The sequence below is a fragment of the Nomascus leucogenys genome, chromosome 3 (genome assembly GCF_006542625.1).
Source record: "Nomascus leucogenys isolate Asia chromosome 3, Asia_NLE_v1, whole genome shotgun sequence".
Classification (NCBI taxonomy): domain Eukaryota; kingdom Metazoa; phylum Chordata; class Mammalia; order Primates; family Hylobatidae; genus Nomascus; species Nomascus leucogenys.
The window spans coordinates 76,033,778-76,059,255 of NC_044383.1; the positions used below are offsets into that span (position 1 = coordinate 76,033,778).

A 25,478-nucleotide genomic window follows, 5' to 3' on the forward strand; every position below is an offset into this window, starting at 1 on the left:
AGGCTGGGAATGGTGGCTCACATCTGTAATCCCAGCACTTTGGGAGACCAAGGCAGGCAGATCACTTGAGGTCAGGAATTCAAGACCAGCCTGGCCAACATGGTGAAACCCCACCTCTACTAAAAATACAAAAATTAGCCTGGTGTGATGGCGCACACCTATAATCCCAGCTACTCGGGAGGCTGAGGCATAAGAATTGCTTGAAGCTGGAAGGTGGTGAGGTTGTAATGAGCAGAGATCATGCCACTGCACTCCAGCTGGGTGACAGAGCAAGACTCTGTCTAGAAAAAAAGAAAATTTGGAGTTTATCTTCTTTGAGTTTTTTAATATGTCCATCTTTTTATGTGTCAATTTTTGCTACACTCCTTTCCCATTGCATACAAAATTAGAATAATTATGTATTTTTTTCTTTTCCCAACTTTTTATTTTAAAAGTTTTCAAACATACCGAAAAGTTCACAGAATAATGGAATGAATGCTTGTATATAATCCCTGCAGTCAGCCAGTTAATATGTTGCTACATTTGCCTTGTCTCTCTGACACATATGTTTTTTTAACTCTTGAACTATTTCAGATTTAGTTGCAGACTGTCCTGACAGGGCATCTCTAAATATTTCAGAATGTTTAGAATAAGAATAACACTTTGAACTTCATAACAATATTGCTTTCACACCTGAGAAAATGTTATCCAGTCCATATTCAGATTTTCTCAGTTTTCCTAAAATAGTATTTGTTACAACTTTTTTTTTTTTTTTTTTTAGATGGGGTCTGTCACCTGGAGTGCAGTGTGGCAATCTCAGCTCAGTACAGCCTCTGCCTCCTGGGTTCAAGCGATTCTGCCACCTCAGCCTGCTGAGTAGCTGGGACTAAGGCGGATGCCACCATGCCCACCTAATTTTTGTATCTTTTTGGTAGAGATGGGGTTTCACCATGTTGGCTAGGCTGGTGTCAAACTCCTGGGCTCAAGCCACCTGCCTGCCTTGGCCTCCCAACGTGCTGGGATTTTAGGTGTGATCCACCATGCCCTGCCCTTTTTTTTTTTTTTTTTTTAAAGTTTTTGCCAAGTTGATTAAGGACATTTTACTGTTTAAGTTTTATTTCCTTGTTTACTGGTAAGATTAAACATTTTTAAGGCTTACTTGCTGTATTTTATAGAAAGGCCATTTAAAAAATATTTTCCTAGGTCAATAATATATTAGTGAAGACTGTTTTGTGTATAAAAACCCCACTTCACCTAGCCTAAGCTGAAAGAGGAATGAGAGATGAATGTTGGGATACCTCAAGGGCCTCACTTCAGTTCAAGGGAGTGACAGATTGGGGTATAGAATCTTAGTCCTCCTCCCAAATCACCGAGAAAGGACCCTGGCACCCTTGAGTCAGATGCTCATACCTGAGCCAGTCAGTGTGACCTGTGAACAAAGCAATGTATACCTATGGCTGCTCTTGAAAACAGCCACCTGGAGGAAGAGGTTAAGGGAGGGGAGAGTAGGCCAATCCTAGAAAACAGGAGGAGCACAGGTCACAGGAAAACATGGACCGAAGAGAAAAACAGAAGGTGCTCACCACGTCTCCAGAACTGATGTTTCTTTTTTCCTAATGTTTTGAACATCTGGGTGTGGAATGCCACGTGTGTCCCTGACAGGAGGGGAGCTCACCAGTGAGCCTTTGCAGATTGGCTCTTCCTAACAATAGTTCCTTTCATTCTTTGGTCCTTGTCAAAGCAGTGAAAGTTTAGCCCTCCTAGGTGTGGGATCCCACAGGAAATGCCAAGATGAAGGGGACTCCAGAAGGGCATGTGATTAAAAAGTGACAACTGCTTGTTCTCTGAAGCAATCTTTTAAGTTCCTTCTACACTCTTCTTACATACTTTAGCTACTTCCAGTGAAGCACCAAAAAGATTTGCTCACTGCAAGAGCCGGATAAAAGCTCATTTTACTGCCTTGTAGGCAACCACTAACATGTTTTAAAGTGGGGTTGGGGAAGAGAAAAATCTCCATACTTTGAGATGTAGTTTTTCCTTACAGTAGTCTGGGAAATAATGTTTTTTTTTTTTTTGAGACGGAGTCTCGCTCTGTCGCCCAGGCTGGAGTGCAGTGGCGCAACCTCGGCTCACTGCAAGCTCCGCCTCCCGGGTTCACGCCATTCTCCTGCCTCAGCCTCTCTGAGTAGCTGGGACTACAGGCGCCCGCCACCACGCCCGGCTAATTTTTTTTTTTTTTTTTTTTTGTATTTTTAGTAGAGACAGGGTTTCACTGTGGTCTCGATCTCCTGACCTCGTGATCCGCCCACCTCGGCCTCCCAGAGTTCTGGGATTACAAGTGTGAGCCACCGCGCCCGGCCGGAAATAATGTTTTAAGGCCTACAAGGCCTGCATGGGCTCAGGTTGTGTATTTACTGGATATTCAGAGTCTCTCTCTCTTTTTTTATTTTTTTTTCTGGCTCACTGCAACCTCTGCCTTCCAGGTTCAAATGAGTCTCCTGCCTCAGCCTCCCAAGTAGCTGGGACTACAGGCATGTGCCACCACGCCCGGCTAATTTTTGTATTTTTAGTAGAGATGGGGTTTCACCATGTTGGCCAGGCTGGTCTCCAACTCCTGACCTCAGGTGGTGGGAGTATGGCCCACCACGCCTGGCCTGTATATTCACAGTCCTTATACCTCTTAAACTTTAACAAATGAGATTTTTTTTTTAAAAGAAACATTGGCCTCATAGAAACATGCTCAAGAATTCTGAAAAAGTTCCATGAGTCCTATATGCAAATGGAATCAGATAAGGGGTTGAAGTTTGCCTGCAGGGGCTCCTACTTGGTTCCCCGAGCCCCTCTGCAGGAGCTGAGAAACCAGGGCTCACCCTGAGATCATCTCAGTCTTACACTCTGCTCCACTTGACTCCTAGATGCGTGTTTTGGACAAGCTGATGGTCGAGCGACTTTCTGCAGAGAGGACGGAGTGCCTGAACCGCCTGCAACAGCACTCAGACGTGGAGAAGCATGAGGGGGAGAAACGACAGGTAGGAACCAGCATCTGCCAGTCCTTAACTTATGATTTACCACACAGGCCCACTGAGCTCAGGCAGGCCTGCCACTGAAAACTCGGAGGCTGAGACTCCCTAAGAGCTTTTGCATTATATAGTGTATCATTTTTATGATACTGAAATGAGGTTAATAGAAGAGAACCTGCAGTTCTGTTTATGTTCATGGCTGAATATGCTGGCAACACATGAAGACCGAACATGCTGGGGAAGATGCCATTTCTGTCCTGAACTCATTCCATGTATTGTGCATTGTTAGGCCATTACAGATTTAGAACAAGACATAGTTTCTACCCTCAGGGAGTTTACTGTCTCACCAAGATAAGAGACATGGAATGAGTACAGTGAGTGTGTGAGAACTCAGGCTTTCTAAGCAACCAGAAGTACTTGGTTTGGAAGATTTGGGTGGTTTTGGGTGGTTGAGTTTAAGGTGGCTCTAAGTCACTTAATGAAGATTGTAGATAGCTCTCTGCTTGGGTGCCCGCTGTGGCCTATAGGATGGGTGGCTTAGTCTATGTTGCTATAAAGGAATACCTGAGGCTGGGTAATTTGTAAAGAAGAGAGTTCTTCAGCTCATGGTTCTGCAGGCTGTACAAGAAGCATGGTGCCAGCATCTGCATCTGGTGAGGGCCTCAGGAAGCTTCCACTCATGGTAGAAAGTAAAGGGGAGCTGGTGTGCACAGATCACCTAGCGAGACAAGAGGCAAGAGAGACAGGAGGGAGGTGCCGGGCTGTTTTAAGCAACCAGCTCCTTCAAAAACTAATAGAGCAGATGGGCGCGGTGGCTCACGCCTGTAATCCCAGCACTTTGGGAGGCCAAGGTGGGCGGATCACGAGGTCAGGAGATCAAGACCATCCTGGCTAACATGGTGAAACCCCACCTCTACTAAGGATACAAAAAACTTAGCCAGGCGTGGTGGCAGACGCCTGTAGTCCCGCTACTCAGGAGGCTGAGGCAGGAGAATGGCGTGAACCCAGGAGGCAGAGCTTGCAGTGAGCCAAGATCGTGCCACTGCACTACAGCCTGGGCGACAGAGTGAGACTCTGTCTAAAAAAAAAAAAAAAAACTAATAGAGCAAGAACTCACTAACCGTGAGGATGGTACCAAGCCAGTCATGAGGCATTCACCCCCTTGACACAAATACCTCCCATGAGGCCCCATCTCCAACACTGGGGATCAAATTTCAACATGAGATTTGGAGGGGTCAAATATCCAAACCATAGCAGTGGGCAAGCCATAACTTTTGGGTTTGTTGGATGGTATCCTCAACTGTTATAATTGAAAAGTCCATCCTCGATGCTTTAATTCATAAACCATGTATCAAATTCACTTGATTCTTCTGTGTACTTATTTGTGGGTTTTTTTTTTTTTTTTAAAGATATCCTTGGTGGATGAATTAAAAACCTGGTGCATGTTAAAGATTCAGAATCTGGAGCAGAAGCTTTCTGGAGATTCTAGGGCCTGCAGAGCTAAATCCACACCATCTACTTGCGAGTCCTCTACAGGTAACCCACATACAGAGAGCCCTTTTGTCCAAAAGGAACACGACCAGCAGCTCTTGTACTCTGCTGCGTTGAAAGGCAGTCTGTATGATAGGGCTGTGGGAAACACTGGATGGTAAAGTGCACTCTGTAGGGGCAAGGACTGTATTTTGCTCGTAACCATATACTCAGTTGCTATACAATAAAGCACTCATTTATGTGCTCAAACTTATTTGAATAAAGGAATTAAAGAATCGTTGATTGGTGATAACATTGCTTTGAGTACAGTGTTGATAGTATCAGAGTGGACCCCAAAGATGAGAGGTGATGAAGATCCATCGGTTTCCTCAGCAGGGCTCTTCCTCCCTTGCCTTTTGTGCCTTTTACCTCTTCCTTCTCTTTGATCTGCCTTTTACTTTTGTCCAACTATGCAAATCCTCATTAAACAGCAGTTCTTACATAGAACTTGCCCCCAGTGCTAGATAGGAAATGCTGCAAGCAAACCATCTTTACATTAGCCACAGTGATTATGCTCAATAATGACAATTTTGAGGACATTCAGAGCCTGGGTAACTAGGCCTCAGTGGGGGATTTTGATATAAGTGCTTTGTGTTACCACAGGCCATCTCTGGAACTGTGGTTTCATCTTTGTGCCAACAACATGGGGAAACATCCCGGGAAAATGTTTCATGCTAGGACTACTGTTGGAGCTTGTCGTGCAGCTCTGGGTGTGGAAAATGGGGCCTCCTTTCCAAATTGGAGCTTGGGTCAAGCAGTTAGTACACTGGTAGGGAATAGGCCCAGACATTAGAGAATGGGAATACATATTCTCATAGATAAATGTCCAAATCTGCTTTGAGATACCTGGTGAGTGGCATCATCCTTAGGCATCAGGAAACAGGACCGGAGCCTTCTCAGGTAGATTGAGGCAGGCTGAAGGAAAAGCCAGCAACTTTTTTCGCTTAAATGGTACCAGTGTGGCTAACACAGAATCCATGAAAGCTCTGACAAGCCAAAGTGATCATCAGAGGAGACAAAGTGGAAAGGAGGAACAGAAAGGTGAGAAAAGGCTCAGAGGAGACATTACACATGGTGGGTGGTGATGGAGAAGGCTGGTGATATACAGGATCCTTAAGACTCTCAAATACCGACCGACAGCCATATGACTGTGTGAATGTGGATTTGCTCTCACGTTTGTTTTCCTTCTGAAACCAGGTGTGGATCAATCAGTGGTGACTGCAGGTCCAGCAGCAGCTTCTGACAGCTCCCCTCCAGTGGTTAGGCCCAAAGAAAAGGCCCTCAACTCCACTGCTACCCAGAGACTACAGCAGGAGCTGTCATCTTCTGACTGTACAGGCTCCCGACTGAGGAACGTCAAGGTCCAGACAGCCTTGCTACCCGTGAATGAGGCAGCCAGATCTGATCAGCAAGCTGGGCCCTGCGTCAACAGAGGCACTCAAACTAAGAAGTCTGGGAAGAGTGGGCCAACAAGGCATCGTGCCCAGCAACCCGCAGCCAGCAGCACCTGTGGGCAGCCGCCACCAGCAGCAGGCAGCGAGCAGACTGGCCCTCACATTCGGGATACCTCCCAAGCTCTGGAGCTTACCCAGTATTTTTTTGAGGCTGTTTCTACCCAGATGGAAAAGTGGTACGAAAGGAAGATTGAAGAAGCACGAAGCCAAGCCAGTCAGAAAGCCCAGCAAGACAAGGCTACATTGAAGGAACACATTAAAAGTTTAGAAGAGGAACTTGCCAAACTAAGGACTAGGGTGCAGAAGGAAAATTAGCACCAATTAAGAGGAAACACGAAAGGATTCTTGAAGATTTCCAGTTTTGCAACTGCATAATAGCTATGCCCAAGGAGTCAACTATTGTATATATTGCAGATTTGCCTTTTTAAAAAAATCACTAATTCTACAATGTGCCAGATACATGTTTCCTATGCCCGGAAATTATGAAGACTTCAACAATTAAACTGAAACCAGGGGAAGCTTGCTTAGTTTTGGGTTTCATTATAAACTCTTAGCCTCAGTCCAGGTTAATCTGAAGTTTGAAAGCTCAGATTAAGCAAGCCATGCCAAGAAACTGGATGATGTGTAGGCCTAGACTCTAAAATTCAAGATGTGTGAAATAATATAAGTCAAAAGCAAGAAAAACGTAATCCCGTCTGAACTCAAGTAGTCATTCATATAAATTTGAACACACCTGCTGTGCCTAGACAAGTGTCTTTCTTAAGAGAGCTGTAACTCTGAGATATGCTAAATAAACCCTCTTGCTCAAATTCGTAATTCTCCAACTGTTGACATTTTAATCACATGAAAAGTTATCAGATTTTTGAGAAATATTTTCATGTCACAAGATCCAATATATCTTATGATAAAATTTATTGAAAAGTCAGTTTATTTAAATAATGAATAATTGGCTAACAGCTCTGGAAACAATGAGATCAAATGAGAAAGATTCAAATTGTTTGATATTTTCTGTATTTTCAGTCAAAAAATCAGTTATATAGTGATTTTAAAGCAGATTAATGGAAAAAACATTCATGTAACAATTACCTGAAAATTTATAACCTATTCCTAATCAAACCCAATTATATCAGAATACCTTTCTGAATTTGAGATTATTGCTCTACATTTTATAAAGAATAAGGCTATTTTTTGAAAGTATTTCATTTTGAATTCTGTCATTAAAGAACCTCAAAAGCTTTCTACTGCTTTGCAGTGAAGGCAAAATATTCAATAACTCAATGTAGGCCCCACTGTTCCCCAACTTCATGGAGGCCAGAAGACTTTACTTTGTTCCATAATGAAATATAAACACAGAACAAAGTAGTAAAAATAGCTTGGATATGTTGAAACTTTGGACAAGCTTCTTGTCCTTTGGAATATGGGATTTATATTCATCTCCTCAATATCCCATGTATGCACAGAAACTTCAATTCTATTTCTATAGACACAGGAACCTAGTGACTATTGAACGTAATTGTGAATAAAATGCTGCTCATTGAGCCAAAGAAAGAGAAGAAATGACTTATTAACATGACTTATTAACACCAAGAAAAACAAAGTATGCTTTTATTCCCTTTGTCAAGCTCAGTTTTGGGTTTTTTTCTTTTTTTTTATAGTGACAATCCATAGATATAGACATTCCTAAAAGAAAAAAAATAATTCAGTAGATATATGTCACTGTTACCTGAACATGGAATGAATTTGATGTTTTTTATTTTGTTGAGACAGGGTCTTGCTCTGTCACCCAGACTGGAGTGCAGTGGCATGATCACACCTCACTGCAGCCTTGGCCTCTCAGGCACAAGCAATCCTCCTGCCTCAACCTCGCAAGTAGCTGGGACTACAGGCGTGTGCCATCAGTCCTGGCTAATTTTTTGTAGATGGGGGGTCTCACTATATTGCCCAGGCTGAATCTGATGTTATTTCAAGTTGATTTTCATGTGTTTGGGAGCTTGTCTTGTTCTCAACTACTACGCAGTTAGACAGTCTTCCCCCAGAGACTCACTAGATTGCAATATAGAGGTACTTTCTCACTTCCCTATTGTTCCTAATACAGAATTGTAGAGCTGGAGAGTACCTTCAGTTTTCTAAATCTATTCTCAAACAGGGTATCACTAACCTCTTTAGAATCATTCCTCAGTATACATCAATTTATTGAGAACTGCCTAATACAGTTTTCAAATTTCAAAAGAAATTAAATCCTGAGTTCAGTAGGCTGTGTTCTAAGCAGGAATTATTTTCACTTACCAAAATATCTCCTATTACCTCAAGGTATCCTTGTTGAGGAATGCTGAAAACTAAATTTTAAGTATCAAGTCTAGACCATAGAGTGCTTTGGGGGGAGTATTTTGATTACCTCCTACCCATCAGAAGCAGGCAGCTAATACTGTGAACTGAGTATTTTTGTCAAAAGTCACAGGGAAGAGACTACAGAAGAATGAGAAGGGTCAGAAGGACCTAGTGTGGCTTACTACATGGATCTTGTCTCTTGGAGGTCTGTCATAGAAGAAAAAACAAATAGAGGTGAAGACACAGAACAGGCTCAGTCAGCATCCTTACCCAGAGATGGCAACATCTATTAAGACCAATGCAATACCTTTTCATCTTCAACAAATGTTGCTTCGTCTGTTTTTGATCCTTGGCATTGTCAAAAACTTAACTGCAGGTCCAGTGTATATTTTTCCTTATTTTTCCCTTTTAGCTGTCTGCTAAAATGAGTAAATGCCACAACTGTACTTTTCCAAAGAAACAGAACTATTGACAACTTACAGCCTGTCATGCAGGTCATGTTTCAAATCAAGGCTGAAATTTTCAACAGCTGTGGGAAAAACTAAAACACAGAAACATTGTACAGTATTAGTGTTTTTTTAAAGAAATTGTTAGTGCATTATTGAGTATACTAAATATCTGTGATAGATTAAATTAGTTCTAATCTTACTTTTGATTTTGGGAGCCCAAAATAAAGGGAGTGTTGTTTTCATGGTTATGCCTTGTTTGTGGAGTCAAGTGTTGATATACTTGAGGCATGTTATGTGTCTTCTAATTAATATTTTTATCACCTTGAATTTGTGTCTCTTCCAAGCATTAAAGATACTATGGATCTTAAATTCCTTATTAAAAAAATGAAAAGTGTGAATACTTTGTTTAGCTTACATTTTAATTTATTGTGGTTGACCACATTTTATGGCTCCTGAGTGCCTTCACCCAGCTACACTTTACCTTGTATCTATAAAAGTGTAATTTAGAGTAAATACATTGGCTGTAAAGTCGAGATCAGGTGCTCTCCACCAAAAGCAAAACAAAACTGCTGAAATGGGATAAGGTTTCTCAGTGCAAGCTTAAATGTTTAAACTGTTGACCATTTGGAAAATATTGGACAAAGGGGAAGGACAAAACATCATTTGCAATAGTTAAAGGTTATGCAAGGCAAGGCAACATTATACTTTTTGACTAAGTTATTAAAAGTTAAATGCGTTTCTTCTTTGAAGTGTGGATTATAAAAGCCAATCAAAGACAAAACCAGTTTGAAAAACCTTTTGTATTCTACAATACCTTTTATGAGTAAGAGTAAAACATAAATTTTTTATTTGTAATTTTATTTAAGGAGAAATACTCTTTCCCTTTGATACAACTACAGTATTATAAACAGCAAGGAATATGTTCTGCTTTCTGCAATTTTAGAGAGTCATTCCATTCTGGGTGACAGAATGAGGTAAGACTGTCTCTTTAAAAAAAAAAGCTCACACCTGTAATCCTAGCACTCTGGGCACCGAGGCAGGTGGATTGCTTGAGCCCAGGAGTTTGAGACTAGCCTGGCAACAAAATGAGATTCCCCCTCCTCTCTATGAAAAGTAAAAAAAAAATTAGCTGGTCATGGTGGCACATGCCTGTGGTCCCAGCTAAATGAAAGTCTGAAGCAGGTGGATCTGTTGAGCCCAGGAGCTCAAGGTTGCAGTGAGCCATGTTCGCGCCACCACACTCCAGCTTGTGCAACAGAGACCCTGTCTCAAAAAAAAAAAAAAAGTCATCTGTGTGTTTCTTGCAGGCACATCTGTGGCAATGCTTGTACCATGAATTTAAAACTTCTAACTTGATGGCACATTTTTACTTTTTTATTTTTTTTATTTTGAGACAAGAGTCTCACTCTGTCGCCCAGGCTGTAGTGCAGTGGTGTGATCTCGGCTCACTGCAACCTCTGCCTCCTGGGTTCAAGATGAGGTAGCTCTCCTGAGTAGCTGGAATTACAGGCACGTGCCATCAGGTTAGGCTAGCTAGTGGCCTAGCTAGTCTCGAACTCCTGACCTCAAGTGATCCACCCACCTCAGCCTCCCAAAGTGCTGGGATTACAGGCATGAGCCACCATACCAGGCCCTGATGGCACATTTTAAAAGGGGAGAATGACATAAGGGCAATTAACGTTTATATAATAAATAGCTTTAGCCACTTCTTATGCTACAAAGCTCTGCACTTGAATTTTTTTACTAAAGGATCAATTTATTGTAGTTCAAATATATAAACTGACATTCAAACATCTTAAACTTTAGGAACAAAAGTTTAACATTTAAACAGAAGTACAGTTTTCAGGAAACATCCAGAAAGTAATTTGTCTAATCCAGAGCACTGACAAAGATTGCTTCATGATAAAGTGTGTTTCACCAGCAGTTTTCTTTTTTTCATTCCTCTATAAAAATCACTGGCAGTTTGATTCAGACCAACTTCATAATGACTATGGCTCCACACCTTAGAAGAAACTGCTAAATAAATCCCTTAGGTTAATCACCAAGATTGGCCTATAATTCAGAGAGTATAAGCAAAACATATAAGCGAAGAAATTGTTCTTTAGACATGTACAAGCATGTCCATTACAGTAATTTTCACCTCTGACAGATTCAATTTTCAGTTTTACTTTTTTCTGGGGGGTGGGGGTAGGGGGGAAGGGAGGGTCTTGCTCTGTTTCCAGGCTGAAGTGCAGTGACATGTTCATGACTCACTGCAGCCTCAACCTCCTAAGCTAAATGCAATCCTCCCACCTCCGCCTCCTGAGTAGCTGGAATTACAGGCACATGCCACCTTGCCCAGCTAATTTTTTAATGTTTTGTAGAGGCAGGGTCCCCCTATGTTGCCCAGGCTGTTCTCAAACACCTGGGCTCAAGCAATCCTTCCACCTCAGCCTCCCAAAGTGTGTGGATTACTTGCGTAAGCCACAGTGCCCGGCCTTACCTGCTTTAAAAAACAAAAAAACTTAGGTTTTCTTGGAGTCTGTGCTAGTTGAATCTTGCAAATGCAAACTACATATGCTCTTTAATGAAAACCTTTCCATGTACACCACTGTTATGAAGAGCATCATTAAATCACTGACTTCTACACCCATAAAAGGATGATTTTGAGTTTCAAGATTTTAGATTTACTAGAGAGCATGTATTTATCAATCATGTCACACAAAAAATATTTCCAAAGTGTTCTCTGTTCAGAAACGTCACAAATGCTTCTATTTGTCAGATCATTTTGCAACAGGTTAACTAATACTTATCTACATAAAAACGTGAACATTGGCACAGGCAGGCATTTTGAATTAGTAGATTACCCCCATGGAACAGTATTCAGAATTATTTTGTCTTGTGGGCTCTGAGGCTCTGGGAGGTAGAGGTGGACCCTGACAGTCCAGGTCATCAACATCCACGTACAGTTGATGCCTCTCAGGCACAGTCCAGTACTGGATACTATTTATCATTCTGCAAAATGTTGTCTACATCTTTCAGGTGCTGGTCATTCTTAGATTAGCTTCTTAGCTGTTCTGTTGATAAACAGAAGACTTCAATTTTCAGGATGGATGATTCCAACATCTTCCACAAGCTTTCACTTTCATTAAATTACTTGTTATAAATTTGATCTCCTTCAAAAGTGCCCTGAAGTCAACTTTGGTTGTAACGTATTTGTCTCTAATGTATTCTTCAAATTCTTTGTTTTTTTCCTGTCATTGGAGGAGAACTGCACCCAGAATCTTATTTTTACTACTTCCACGTGAATGTTAAGGTACTCACAGAGGTTTCACCCAGAAGTCTTCCCTCTTCTTTCTGGTAAGTGCTTCAATGAGCTCATTAAGCTTCTCTTTCTCTTCCCTTTTCAGCAAAGATCTAGATTCCCAGTGGTGATCTTTTTGATGAGTCCTCTATCAAACTATGACACATGTGAAGAAGGTACCTGAACAACCCTCGGGGATAATGCACAATTTTTTGAGAAAGTTCCAGGGTATCTCCTGGTGTCAGTATACTTTCAGTCCTACACCTCAAGAGTTTTTTAATAACAGCTTTATTATAGAGATATAATTCATACCTTACATTTAAAATGTACAGTTCAGTGGATTTGAATATATTCAGAGTTGTGCAGCCTACACCACAAGCTAACTGTAGGATATTTTCATCACCCTGAAAAGGAACCCTACACCCATTAGCAGTTACTCCATTCCATCTACAGCCAGCCTAGGCAACCACTAATCTTTCTGCCTATTCTGGACATTTTGTATGAATGGAATCATCATGTGATCTCTTGTGACTGGCTTCTTTCACTTAACGTTTTCAAGGTTTATCCATGTTTAGCATATATAAGTCCTTCATTTCTTTTTAGTGCCAAATAATGGCTATGGGCATGGGGTAGAATTGCTAACTCATACAGCAGCTGTTTCATCTTTTGAGGAACTCACAGTCTGTTTTCTGAAGTGGCTACACCATTTTACATTCCCACCAGCAATGTATGAGGGTTCTCTAATTTCTGTACATCTTCACCAACACTTAATATTATTTCTCTTTTTAATTACGGCCATTCTAGTGAATGTGAATCTCAGGTTTTTGTTTTTTTTTTTTTGTTTTTTTTTTTAAGAGACAGTCTCACTGTCACCCAGGCTGAAGTGCAGTGGCACGATCTCAGCTCACTGCAACCTCCACTTCCTGGGTTCAAGTGATTCTCCTGCCTCAGCCTCCCAAGTAGCTGGGACTACAGGCATGTACCACCGTGCCAAGCTAATTTTTGTATTTTTAGTAGAGATGAGGTTTCACCATGTTGGCCAGGCTGGTCTTGAACTCCTGACCTCAAGTGATCCACCTACCTCAGCCTCCTAAAGTACTGGGATTACAAGTGTGAGCCACTGTGCCCAGCCTCATAGTAGTTTTGATTTACACTTCCCTAATGATTGTGTCCAGCATCTATTGGCCATTTGTTAGCGGTTTTTTTCTTCTTTTAAAAACTGCTGAGACATCTGTAAACATTTTCAAAATGCAGGGTATGTTTTTCAGTGTTAAGGCAACTGTTTTGATGTGTTTTCCTTTGCTCTCTATCACCAAATACTGTACATATAAATAGTAAGACTGGGTTTTGTGTTGTCCATTGTTAATCCTAAATGCAACAAAACACATGGAGACTTTGAAAATCCTTCAGAGTAATGCTATAGTTAAGATTTTGCTAAAGCAAGTGTTTTTTCTAACTCCTTGAGCTGCATATTGCCTTGAGTTATCATCATCCGGATTGTATCCTGTAGAATAAAATGAAATCTGGTTATTGTTTTACCTGGTTAAACAAGGTATAGCTATACCATTTTATCTGTTAAAATCAAGAACCAATACTAGGTATTGGAACTGCTGCCTTTTAGAAAAGCCAAAAGATTTCCACATACATACATACATACATATAAAATGTACAACATAAAAGTCAAGTGATGATGCTGAAGAGTGTAGATACAGCAATATTAAATTTTTAAATAATCATTTAAATTTGGTAACATTACAAGCAATGATCAAGATATACCAGCTCAGTGGCACTATATTCCAAGATGTCTGCTAAACTTAAAAAAAAATTCACTGATCAATAAAAAGGGTTAGGATCTGTCCTCACCATGATTTTGTTCTCACCTCTTCGGTGGCACTTTTGTTTCTTCTGAATTCTTCTCTTGCCCAATCCTTCAGGTATTTGCGATCAGAATCATTTGGAACTTGCCGAATTGTTTGCAAAATCCTTCTGTAGAGGAGAAGAACTTGTTGCCTTCTTACGAACTGTAAAAGGGAGGAGTAATAGCAATTACTACTGCACAATCGCCAGCCTGGAAAGTTCTACTTCAGCAAACCAAGCTGTAACCAGAGTACTTCTCGTTGGTCAATTTTGAAAAAGGCAAAGAAAAACTTTTTTTTTTTTTTTTTTTTTTTTTTTTTTTGGTCAGGTGCAGTGGCTCAGGCCCGTAATCCCAGCACTTTGGAAGGCCAAGATGGGAGGATCACTTGAGCCCAGGAGGTCTAAGCTGAGGTAAGCCCTCATTGCGCTACTGCACTCAGCCTGGGCGAGAGTGAGGCCCTGTCTCAAAAAGATGTTTTAAAGAAAGCATCACGAGGTTCATCTGATCTTTTTGCTTACTGCTCTGTCAAACCTAAGAACCATTAAAAAATCAGGAGCTGACTACCGGGCTGAAAAGGGCTGCCGGTCTCCTAGAAGTTGCTATTACAACGACAGCACTTTTTCTAAATTAACAGTTGTTCGAATCTTTGGTAATCTCATTTGCTGTTTGCCACAGCTCAGTGCAATAGACTTTTACCGTGGGCAGCTGAGGCACCGGGACTCAGGGAAATCAAGCGCCTGACGCGTCTCACGCGATCGCACCAAACCAAGGAAGCAGCCCGTGCCTCCCGTCAGGCACCGCGGAGCGAAGCACCGCCCCTCAGGCATCGGGCCAATCTCAGAGGGCGCGCACGCCGCGTCAGGACCCCGGAACCCGCCCCGTTGGGGGGACGGACAGATGGAGAATCCAGAAGCTCAGACCCAGGTAAGCTACTCTGGAAGGCAGAGAACCGCGGGTACCTGCTTTAACGTTAGCGTCGCTGGGGGTAAGCAGGAAGCAGCCATGTCCACCGGAGGTCCGCCGGAGCCTCAGCGCGCAGGAGCGGAAGTGGGGTCCGACCAAGGGATGTGGCGAGCCCGGTTTCCTAGGGGACGGCCCGCGGGTTGCTTTCTGACTGAGAGCGCGAGGCTTCGGGACTGAGCCGTAGGTGCTGCGCTGGCCGAAGTTTTCTCGTTGGTAAAATAGGATAGCAGTGCACCATAGGGTCGTAGTGATAACGAAAGAAGAAAGGTAGGGCACATAACACAGTTCTTGGTAAAGAGAGTTCAAATGAAAGTGAAGGAGGCCGGGCGCGGTGGCTGTCACCTGCAGTCCCAAGCACTCTGGGAGGCCTGTAAGGTGCCTGGGATCCCAGCTCCTCGGGATGCTGAGGCAGGAGAATCGCTTGAACCCGAGAAGTGAAGGCTGCAGTGAGCCGAGATCGCACCACTGCACTCCATCCCGGGCGACAGAGCGTGACCCTGTCTCGAAAAAAAAGTTAAGGTTTTTTGGGGGGAAAGACGTGAAAACTTATTTGAATGTTTTCGAGCCTTTAAAAATCTGTATCGTTGAAAATACTAAAATTGAAAGTGTTAATTTCTTTTACAATTTGTGTTTTTTTTCTTCTCTGTTTTTTTGTCCTGTTCTTTTGTAGCGCAAAGGTTTTCCGGGAGCGGTGGCCTTCATGATCATTTGAAACAAAAGCTTTGAATGGCTAACCCACTGCAGTCTTAAGCACTTTTCATCACTGATAACGAGGAGCCTAACATCCCTAAGCCTCAGGCTTTTGCTTTTATTTCCTCATAGCTGTTTTATCTTTCCCACAGTACACACGCCTTTAGGTTAAATCACTAGAAGTGGAGTTAGCGAATCTTTGCCATATTAATTTTCCAAGTAGTGTTGTATCGAATTAAAATAGAACCAAAAATGTTCAATTACTAGTTTACTGGGGACTTTCTTGCCTCGCCTGTTGGCATCCTGGGGCTCCCTATTCCTAGCTGTGTTCTGGCTATTTCCCCTCTCCTGGCCTATCACTTCCCCTGTAAAGTGAAATATAGCATCTACCTCAGTTGTGTATCTCTAAGGTACTGAGAACAGGTCCTGGCACGTGTAAGAACTCTAATCATTAGCTCTTTTGAACTTTACCAGGCACTGTATGAATGATGCTAACTGCATGATCATATTATCAATAATGTATGTCAAATTTTGTCTAATACATTAGCTGTAATAGTTCATTGCTAACTTTTTAAAAGGAGTGAAGTTAAATACCCCTCGCCATTTTTAGTTATACTGATTTTGTGAATTGTTCATGACTTGGGTCCATTTATGATGAGGACTTTTATATGGGCTCTATATTTTGTTTTTGTCATTTCTTTATACATACAGAAACTTTATACAATCATGTATTTTTGTGCCTTTTGAGGCTTTTCATTTCCCATTCAGACCTTTCTAATTCATTTTTTTAAACTTTAATTTTTAAAATATTTACTCCATCTAGAATTTACTTTGGTTTACAGCATCACGTGGATCTAAGTTCTTTTCTAGATGTTAAGCTGTATCAATACCATTGATTACATAACTCATTCCTTTTTTGGGGCTTTATGATGGATGCCTTTTTGACTGTATGATAAATTCTTTTAGGGTCTGAGTAATCTGTCTAGAATTGTTTCATTTAGGGTTAAGTTTTTACTTTTTGTTTTATATGTTTTTATTATCTGGCAGGACTCTAGTTTCTTGTAAAAAATCCATTAGTACTGTTCTCTATAATCTTTAGAAATGTTTTGTATCATTTCCCTCCAAATCATCTTGTGATCTTGGTTGGAATTTTGAAATAGTGTTGAATCTATACATTAATATGTGAGAAAAGACATTTTTACATTATTTCTTCTTCCCATCAAGAAACACTCAGGCCAGGCACAGTGGCTCACGCCTATAATCCCAACACTTTGGTATACCGAGGCGGGTGGATCACCTGAGGTCAGGAGTTCGAGACCAGCCTGGCCAACATGGTGAAACCTCGTCTCTACTAAAACACAAAAAATTAGCCGGGACTGGTGGCGCACGCCTCTGGTCCCAGCTACTTGGGAGGCTGAGGCAGGAGAATCGCTTGAACCTGGGAGACGGAGGTTGCAGTGGACCGAGACTGTGCCACTGCACTCCAGCCTGGGCAACAAGAGCAAAGCTCTATTTAAAAAAAAAAAAAAAAAAAATGCTCACTCTTGCTAGACACTGGTAATGCTGTTGTGAGTCACATATGCTCCTTGCTCAAAGACTCATGCTTTGGGCAGGAAAACCTCTAAGTAAGTTCAATATAGTGCCAACAAAGAATGCTGCAGTTCATACTGTGGGAAATTATTCTTCCAGAGGGCTTGTCTGAGCTAGGTATTTGTCAGAAAGGCAGAATCACTAAAAGGATTCCAGACAACACATGGAAACACTGGCAGGGATGCTGGGAGAGGAGGGACAGGAGAGTCAAGCAAGAGCCTCACAGGTCACATGAAGAAGCTTGAATATTATTACCCTCTTCACAAGGGAGAGCCTTGAAGGGATTTTCAGCTACAGAACTTTTAGAAAGATCTTGGATGTTGTGAATAGGATGAAGTGAAGCAAGCAAAGAGAAGTTACTGGTCAGGATCCCATTGAAGTAGTCCCTGCTAGAGATTAAAAGAGCTCAGTCACAGTGGAGTAGGGGGAGGGGGAGGGATGGGATAGGATGTCCAGAAGCCTGACTGGACAAGATGATTAATTTGATTGGGGTATGGATAGAGATGAGAAGGAAGTAAAGCAGCTGTACAGGTTAAGTCCCAAGTTTGTAAACAGGGTGGCTGTTGGAGTGGTCATCCCAGATGGGGAATGTTGAAGGAATGGGTTTGGGATAGGGGAATTAGAACAGAGTGACGTTTTGAATGTGTTGTATTTGAAAGAGTCTGTTGCCTAAGTACAGTTCCAGCAGATGTCTGAATATAATTAAGAATACCAAAGAGTAGATTTCCTGGACCCCTGGATGGAGAATTTTACAGTCCTTTTGCTTCAGTGATGTTGGAGGCCACGGGAGTGGTGAAGAAGTTATCCAAAGTGAGATTTTACTGTTGTTGTTGAGATAGAGTCTTGCTCTGTCACCCAGGCTGGAGTGCAGTGGCACAATCTCGGTTCACTGCAACCTCCACCTCCTGGTTCAAGCAGTTCTCCTGCCTCAGCCTCCCGAGTAGCTTGGGATTACAGGTGCGTGTCACCACATGCAGCTAATTTTTTGTATTTTTAGTAGAGATGGGGTTTCACCATATGGGTCAGCCTGGTCTCAAACTCCTAACCTCAAGTGATCCATCCACCTTGGCCTCCCAAAGTGCTGGGATTATAGGCGTGAGCCACTGCAACCAGCTCCAAAGTGAGAATTTTAAGACAGCATGGAGAACTTTTGTGTTCTGCTGTCCATTCCTTAAATATCAGAACTTACCTATTTGGCCAAGGCCTGGGGGGGTAGGGGGGATGGGCAGGATGGCACAAATGTCAACTATCAATCAATCAACATGGCAGATTAATTTATCGCTACTCCTGCAAGCCCTGTTGGCAGCACAAGTTGAAAATGGCACTCTTGGGTTCCTGCCTCCTGGAATTCCTACCGTCCGTGATCTCAGGAGCTAACCCAGGGCCAAGGGAATCACTCTGGGCACACCAGTTTGGGAGGTCTAAGATGGAGCTTCCAAAGGCAGATGTAAGAGACTGCAGCATTGCCATAATATTGGTGTCTTTCCCTCCCAGACTCAACCCTACTGGAAGATTAAACGCCCTGTCCCATAGAGGGCTTTAGACAATGAAATGTGAGTGGATGCAACATCATTTATGGAGGATAATTTTTATAAGCCTCCTTATGAGGCTACACCAACTCATCCTTTTCATTCTGCTGCAAAGCCAGCATATTATAGCTCAGCCTACTATGGACATATATGCAAATGATAACCTTTGTAGTAAGAGCAACATTGAAGTTGGAGGGTCATGTTAGCACAGCATCAACTAGTAACAGCTGACTGATCCAGCAGAGAAGATCAGTCCCCTAGCGTACCTTTTACAATCCTGTCCTCTTCCATTAAGAATAGTCACAAATTACATTAACAGTGGTATATGTTTTAATAGTTTTCAGAATATAAGCTGCATAGCTTTTTAGAATAAAAAATGATATAACTTCAGGTACATGCTTTGGGACACTTGGTTAAACAAGGAATCTGTGTCTTTGATGACCACCTCAAAAGGGTGGCAGACTTCACAGTGTAACTTGGAAACAGACAAGGAGATAGATTACATCATGACATATTGCCTACAAAAGAACATTCTGACAGAACATTAAATAGAACAGAGCACACAGTTTCAAGTATTCAAGCACTGCTTTCTGGCCAAGTAAAAACTGCCTAAAAATCAGTTTCTTTTGACTGGAAAAAAATAGATGGAGCTGCTGAGCTCTGGACACAGCGTTTCTTTCCCAGAATGAGACTGGCTCAGTCCAGCTTGAAAGCAGTGTGAGGAATGACTCTTCCCCTTAACTGTTAAGAAAAGTTAAGAAAAAAAAAAATGAACTAAACAAATAAATTACTACAACAACAGGGACCATGGCACTGAATGAAATAAAGGGGCAATCACCTTCCCATCATTGCATAGTCTCCCGAAGCAGCACGTGTGAAAGAGGATACTGAAAAGCCACTTCGTTTTTCCACAGCCCAAGGATCGTTTTTATAGATGACCTGGGCGCCTATAATGTCCGGTTGCTTTATGAGAACACACACACACCACATTCTTCCTACCATCTAAGAGAAGGTAGTTCCTTTCACAATAAGAAAACACACCCTCATACTCTCCAGAAACTGGAGCTGTCTTGGCCACTTAACAGCTTTTGGGTACATACTGTGGGCTTGGCAAGGCAGAGCTTAAAGCAGGATCAAAAGGGCAGTTCCCTTTAGTCCTTTATACAAAGGACTATCAGAGTCCCATGCTCCTGGCAGCATCTCCTCAAGGCACAGGTGCCCAGATCCCCTGCAAAAGAAAACAGGTAGCTGGGCTCCAACGGTGGGGTATGACCTCCTCCCAGGCCAGGGCTTCTGAGGGAAGGAAGAAGGATAACTCTTCTTTAGTTACGAGTTCAGGCACCTGCTGCTGCTTCCAGGTTTGGTATAAAAACCTCAGCCCAGGCAAAGCCGGGAGCCAGAGAGCATTCTGTAGACTGTAAGGTCACGTTGTAAAATAAAAATATTACAATAAAATTTTTTGTAGTTGTCCAAAAGGGAGCACCTGGGTAAGCAATGTGACCTTCTGACCACGGTTAAGTCTCACTTTGGACTCCTCTTTCTGTTCTATGGGTGGTCAGAGGCTGTCACCAACTCAAACCACTGTCTGAGGGCATCGCTGAGTGTCTCAGGAAGTGCGTTTACATCTCGAAGAATGACATAGTATGGGAATGGGAACTCTTCCATGTAGGATCGGATTTCAGGCATCTCTCCAGGTCCTTTAAATATCGGTACTTTAATGTCCAAGATAGAATCCTGTCAACAAAAGACATTTTGAAATGGGGAGGCAGCGATTAAACCAGCATCCTTAGCTAGCTCTTCTGTGATCTCTTTTGCTAACAACTTTTACATCTCCTGTGTCTTATTCCTGCATATGAACCTACCTTTTATTACTAAGTAAAAGAGAATTTTCAGAACTCTACTAAGAAGGAGGTAGATGCCTTTCTGTGTGCCCCTTCCAGGAGGATGGACACTGAAAAAAAGGAAAAGGGATAGGAAAATCTACTTTCCCTACAGTGGTGTCTCCCCATCACCCACTTGGAATCATTCACACTAGATCTTTACCTTCCTATCAAGGCCTTAATGTGACCCACAGAGACAATGCTTCCCTGGAACAGAACTGCCCTGTAGGCATATTTCACTAAGATGATTGATGCTTCCTGCTGTGAGGAGCTACTGAGACATAAAGTGTGGCAACACCTAATTTCCATTTCAAAGTGGTCGGTACCCATTATCAAGGCTGCAATACCTGCACTGACTTTGCATAGAGGGAAATGATGACCCACAAGGATGGTCATTCTGAATCTTGGCTCTCCCACTCATTACCTGTAACCCCTATGTGTTTCATTTCCTTCAGTGTAAAGCGGGAATAATGATCCCTACCTCACTGGCTTATTGCAAAGATTAATGGAGAAAATACTTACAAGTGCCTACAATGGTACTTGACAGAATACTATGAATGCTGGGAGTTCTCAGTATGACTGAGTGATCCAGGCCATATTTCAGATTGAACAGGTTGAAGGGAATCCCCACTTTATCTCCACAAAAGGTGGCTTTTAGTAGTCACTCACCCGTGAACTGGGATTGTCCAATACAACAAAGATGACAAAGATATTTGCATTCCGGGCAGCCTGAACTGCTGCCAGGACTCTTTCTTTGCCCTCAAGGAAAAGGCCTCGCCCATCAGAGACTACCAGGAGGAGTTGTGCAGTTTCTGTAGACCATATAAAAGGAAGCAAGAGAATAAAATGAACAGCCATTTTTAATAACTCACAACTACCCAAAGTAGGACAAATTAGTGTAGGCTTTCTCTGTACTATTAAAGCTAAACAGACCTCTAAAGCTGATGAATTCTGGGCACAGACCTAAGGGACCTCTGATGAGACCTATCCCTTAAAATGCTTGAGTCAGAGACAAGGCATAATAAGGGATACTAAGTAAGCTTCTGTCAGTATAGCAGAATTTCTCAATAGTGCTTCAGGAAATGTTAAGTTCTGCTCAACTTCAAATTGTAGAGCAACATACTGTACATGAGAATTAAAACACTAGTTTATGGCTATAAACTTTAAAAATGATGATAGTACTAAGTAGGGCATTAGAAGCAAGTGGCCAAATCAGAAATCTGGAACTGTGTCTTCCAAATTTCAGTCGTCACATATAGTCATCTTTAGATTTCTGTTAATTCCTTGTACCTAATTTCTATATTTTTTTGCCCTTGAAATTTGACTTGTTTAAACAAAAACAAAAAGGAACCACTAAACACTGAATAAAATGTTTTAAAATTTTTGCTACATAGTGTTTCCAGCTAAAGATTATATAGTACATGAGTTGAGGGTGGGCTGTTTTAGCAAATGTTGACAGGTGTGAATAACTTGCTTCCATCAGAATCTGAAGCTTCTGCATGATAAACTGAGAACACTGAGAGATTTTTGGAAAGAACTAAATAACTGGCATGTTTCAAGCCTCCAAAGTAAATGTGGTTGGATTAGCTGGTTTTTAAATTATGTCCTTCTCTACTTTCCTCTGTTATTAAAATATTAGAGAATACAATACTCGAAGGGGACTGGTTTCAGGACACATACCCCCTTCACCCCCAGTATACCAGAATACACATATATTCAAGTCCAGAGATGGCCCTGGAGAACCCGCATACATGAAAAGTTGGCCCTCCATACACTCTGGTTTTGCATCCCTCAAATGCTGAATTTTCAATCCACTTTTGGTTGGAAAAACTCCATGTGTAAGTAGACCTGATCAGTACAGACAAACCTGTGGTATTCAAGGGTCAATTGTAGCCTTTATATTTAATTCCACACATACCTTGCTCCTTTCTCTTACAAATCTGAACTCTTATCAAATAAGCATATACTAGTTAGTGTCTAGATCCCCCATTGATTATAAGCCTCATGAGTACAGGTTCAACAAAAATTTCTGAATGAATGAATAAATAAGTAAAAATGAGCTACATCAATTTATGTCTTTTCCTGTGAAGCACACCTGTTAAAACACAGTGACGGCGGCACTGAGCTGAAGCAAGCAGCTTGGGAATATAGAGTACAAGAAAGCATTTTGTTAATGAAGAGGAAGGCACGCAGCTCACCTGGACTGATGTTCTGTGAGAGCTGCTGAGCGGCTGCAAACATGTTGGCAACAGACTCTAGAAACTAAATCGGAGCCAGAAATAGACAATTAGAAAATTATGTAAATGCTCTTCTCATTGTCAAAGAGACTGATAATATTTCTGACACTGAAGTGATTATCAGATAACCACCTCAGGTTTATAGACCATCAACTAACTGTCCCTTCTGGCCATATGTAGTTAAAAAAGGAGGATCCTTGGATACAGACATTCTGGTTTGTTTTTTTTTTTTTTTTAATTATTTTTTGAGAGAGGGTCTCACTGTGTCACCCAGGCTGGAGTGTAGTGGCATGATTTTATCTCACTGCAGCCTCAATTCCTGGGCTCTGCCTCAGCCTGCCACCAAGTAGCTAGCACTACAGGTATGTGCCACCACACGTGGATAATTATTTTTGTCTTTTGTAGAAATGAGGTCTCACTATGTTGACAAGGCTGGTTTTGAACCCCTGGCCTCAAGCGGTCCTCGCACCTCAACCTCCCAAAGTGCTGGGATCACAAGTGTGAGCCACCATGCCTCGATGATACAGGCATTCTCAAGCACAGGTGAGACGTTTCTCTAACATATAACCCACTAGAGTTCTGGAAGATATCCCAAAGGAAAAGACGTGCTTCCCTGGGGCATAAGAATCAATAACTCCCTGAAATAAACCAAACAGCTGTCTTCTTTCAAGAACAGAAAACAACTGAGCAAAAGAGAAGGCAAGAAAATACAAAATGTCCAGGGCAGCCTAGAAAAAGCAAATTGAATCAGAGCAGGACCCAGGAGAAATATGACCCCATGCTCTGTTTTGAACTTTTGTTCTCCTGAGTAAGTCACTGGCTTTATTTCATATCATTTCTTCTCTAAGCTTAATGAGGGAGAAAAATAGGTCTTGGCCCAGCTGATAAGGGTATGGGAGATGGGTTTGTTTTTGCAGAATGTTCCAAACTACTCAGAAAAAAAAGTAGGGAGCTAGAAAACCAATGATGCAAAGTCAAGTGATCTTTGAGGAACTGAGAAAAAGAAGTCACACCTTGTTTTATAATGGATGCCAAGGAAGCTTCTATTCCAGTGGTACACAAGCTGAGGTTTAGGACTATCCCTGTCCTAATACTGTATGCAGTGGAGGGGGGTTCTCAGCCCAGCATGGTGGTAATCCCGACACTTTGGGAGGATCACTTGAACCCAGGAATTTTAGACCAGCCTGGGCAACAAAGTGAGACCCTGTCCCTACAAAAAATAAAAATTAGCCAGACATGGTAGCATGTGCCTGTAGTCCTAGCTACTAGGGAGGCTGAGGCAGGAGGACTACTTGAGCCCGGGAGTTCGAAGCTATAGTGAGCTATGATGGCGCCATTGTACTCTAGCCTGGGTGACAGAATGAGGCCCTGTCTCAAAAATAAAAATGTTCTCCCTCCTACCTATACCAATTTAAAATAACTGTGCAGAAGACATTTTATTTCATCCTCTTACCTGAGCAATCTTGGTTTTCTTTTGTTGGAATTTGCAGAGACGTAGAATCTGGGACCCAGAGTAATCACCGAACTGCTCATGAAATGGGTGTAACAGTTTTACAGATTCTCCAAAACTTGGGGGAGGAAAACCAAATACAACAGAAGTTATTTTTTGGCTGTGTAATCAAAATAATTAAACAGGTTGTGAAAAGTTTTCATAAGGAATTACAAAGCAACCTTACCTACACACTGCAATCTGACCCACTTCCAGGAGGGTTAGAGCATTTCCAATCACAGCCAAAGATTCAAATGCAAGCTGTGAATTAGAAAGTTAATGATTTTAGGAATCAGAATATCCTCTAAACCAGAGCCTCTCAACTATTTTTTGCATCAAGATTCCCAAAGAAAACATTATTTTTTTGTTCAGCAAGTAGAGGAATAACATCAGTAAGGCTACTATAGTCACAACAAACCCGGAGGCTTTGGTGGCCTGGTACCACATAATGCTGAAACCTAGAATCCATTACACTGATAAGAATGGTCTGCTGTAGACATCAAACAAAGGGCCAGGTGTGGTAGCTCACACCTGTAATCCCAGCACTCTGGGAACTTTGGGAGGCCAAGGAGGGAGGATCACTTGAGTCCAGGAATTCAAGAGTAGCCCAGGCAACACAGCAAGACCCCACATCTGTGGTCCCAGCTACTTTGGAGGCTGAGGTAGGAGGATCACCTGAGCCCAGAAAAGTTGAGGCTACAGTGAGGCACCTGGGCAACAGAGTGAAACCCTGTACCCCTGTCTTCAAAAAAAACCAAAAAAACAACAAAAAAAACACAATTTAGCTGGGCGTGGTGACACACACCTATGGTCCCAGCTACTCAGGAGGCTGAAGTGGGAGGACTGTACTGCTTAAGCCCAGAAGGTTGAGGCCATAGTGACCTATGATCATGCCACTGCACTCCAGCCTAAGCAACAGAGCAAGACCCTGTCTTTAAAAAAAAAAAAAAGTGACCTTGAGAAATATGGTCTATGAATTTTTCTTTCCTTTTTTTTGGACCTACATAAAGAGTAACCTCTTGTAGGTAACAAATTTTAAAAACCAATTTAAAATCCATTCATATATATGTAGTCAGATCAGACTGTAGAACTATATCAGAAAATTTCATTACCATTTGCAATATGACAAAAAAAGTGGCAAACTGAGTGTTCTACATCTATTATTTCATTTAATCTTCATAACAATTCTGCAAGTATGA

At 41.9% G+C, this 25,478-nt stretch overlaps 3 protein-coding genes across 6 annotated transcripts in view; 1 reads left to right on the forward strand and 2 right to left on the reverse strand.

Annotated features, from left to right (window-relative positions):
* ANKRD6 (ankyrin repeat domain 6) overlaps positions 1-9,008 on the forward strand; it is a 207,202-nt gene extending 198,194 nt beyond the window's left edge. For all 3 annotated transcript variants that reach the window (XM_003258333.4, XM_004087621.3, XM_030809470.1), the window contains 3 exons: positions 2,895-3,008; positions 4,409-4,535; positions 5,727-9,008. In XM_003258333.4, coding sequence (XP_003258381.2) covers positions 2,895-3,008; positions 4,409-4,535; positions 5,727-6,298 — 813 coding nt within the window. In that variant the 3' untranslated portion in view covers positions 6,299-9,008. The remainder of the gene's footprint in view (positions 1-2,894; positions 3,009-4,408; positions 4,536-5,726) is intronic.
* The window catches only part of LYRM2 (LYR motif containing 2), a 38,184-nt gene extending 23,240 nt beyond the window's left edge, over positions 1-14,944 (reverse strand). The window contains exons 1-3 of one of the 2 annotated variants that reach the window (XM_030809471.1): positions 14,861-14,944; positions 13,924-14,064; positions 11,410-13,547 (exon numbers count right to left, since the gene is read on the reverse strand). In XM_030809471.1, the coding sequence (XP_030665331.1) occupies positions 13,467-13,547; positions 13,924-14,064; positions 14,861-14,905 (267 nt within the window). In that variant the 5' untranslated portion in view covers positions 14,906-14,944 and the 3' untranslated portion in view covers positions 11,410-13,466. Of the gene's footprint in view, positions 1-11,409; positions 13,548-13,923; positions 14,065-14,860 lie in introns of those variants that run through there. The other variant, XR_004029324.1, reaches the window with a different exon arrangement.
* A 4,041-nt stretch (positions 14,945-18,985) lies between these two features.
* MDN1 (midasin AAA ATPase 1) overlaps positions 18,986-25,478 on the reverse strand; it is a 179,395-nt gene continuing 172,902 nt past the window's right edge. Inside the window, exons 98-102 of the mRNA XM_030809472.1 lie at positions 24,467-24,540; positions 24,244-24,358; positions 22,752-22,815; positions 21,223-21,365; positions 18,986-20,407 (exon numbers count right to left, since the gene is read on the reverse strand). Coding sequence (XP_030665332.1) covers positions 20,219-20,407; positions 21,223-21,365; positions 22,752-22,815; positions 24,244-24,358; positions 24,467-24,540 — 585 coding nt within the window. The 3' untranslated portion in view covers positions 18,986-20,218. The remainder of the gene's footprint in view (positions 20,408-21,222; positions 21,366-22,751; positions 22,816-24,243; positions 24,359-24,466; positions 24,541-25,478) is intronic.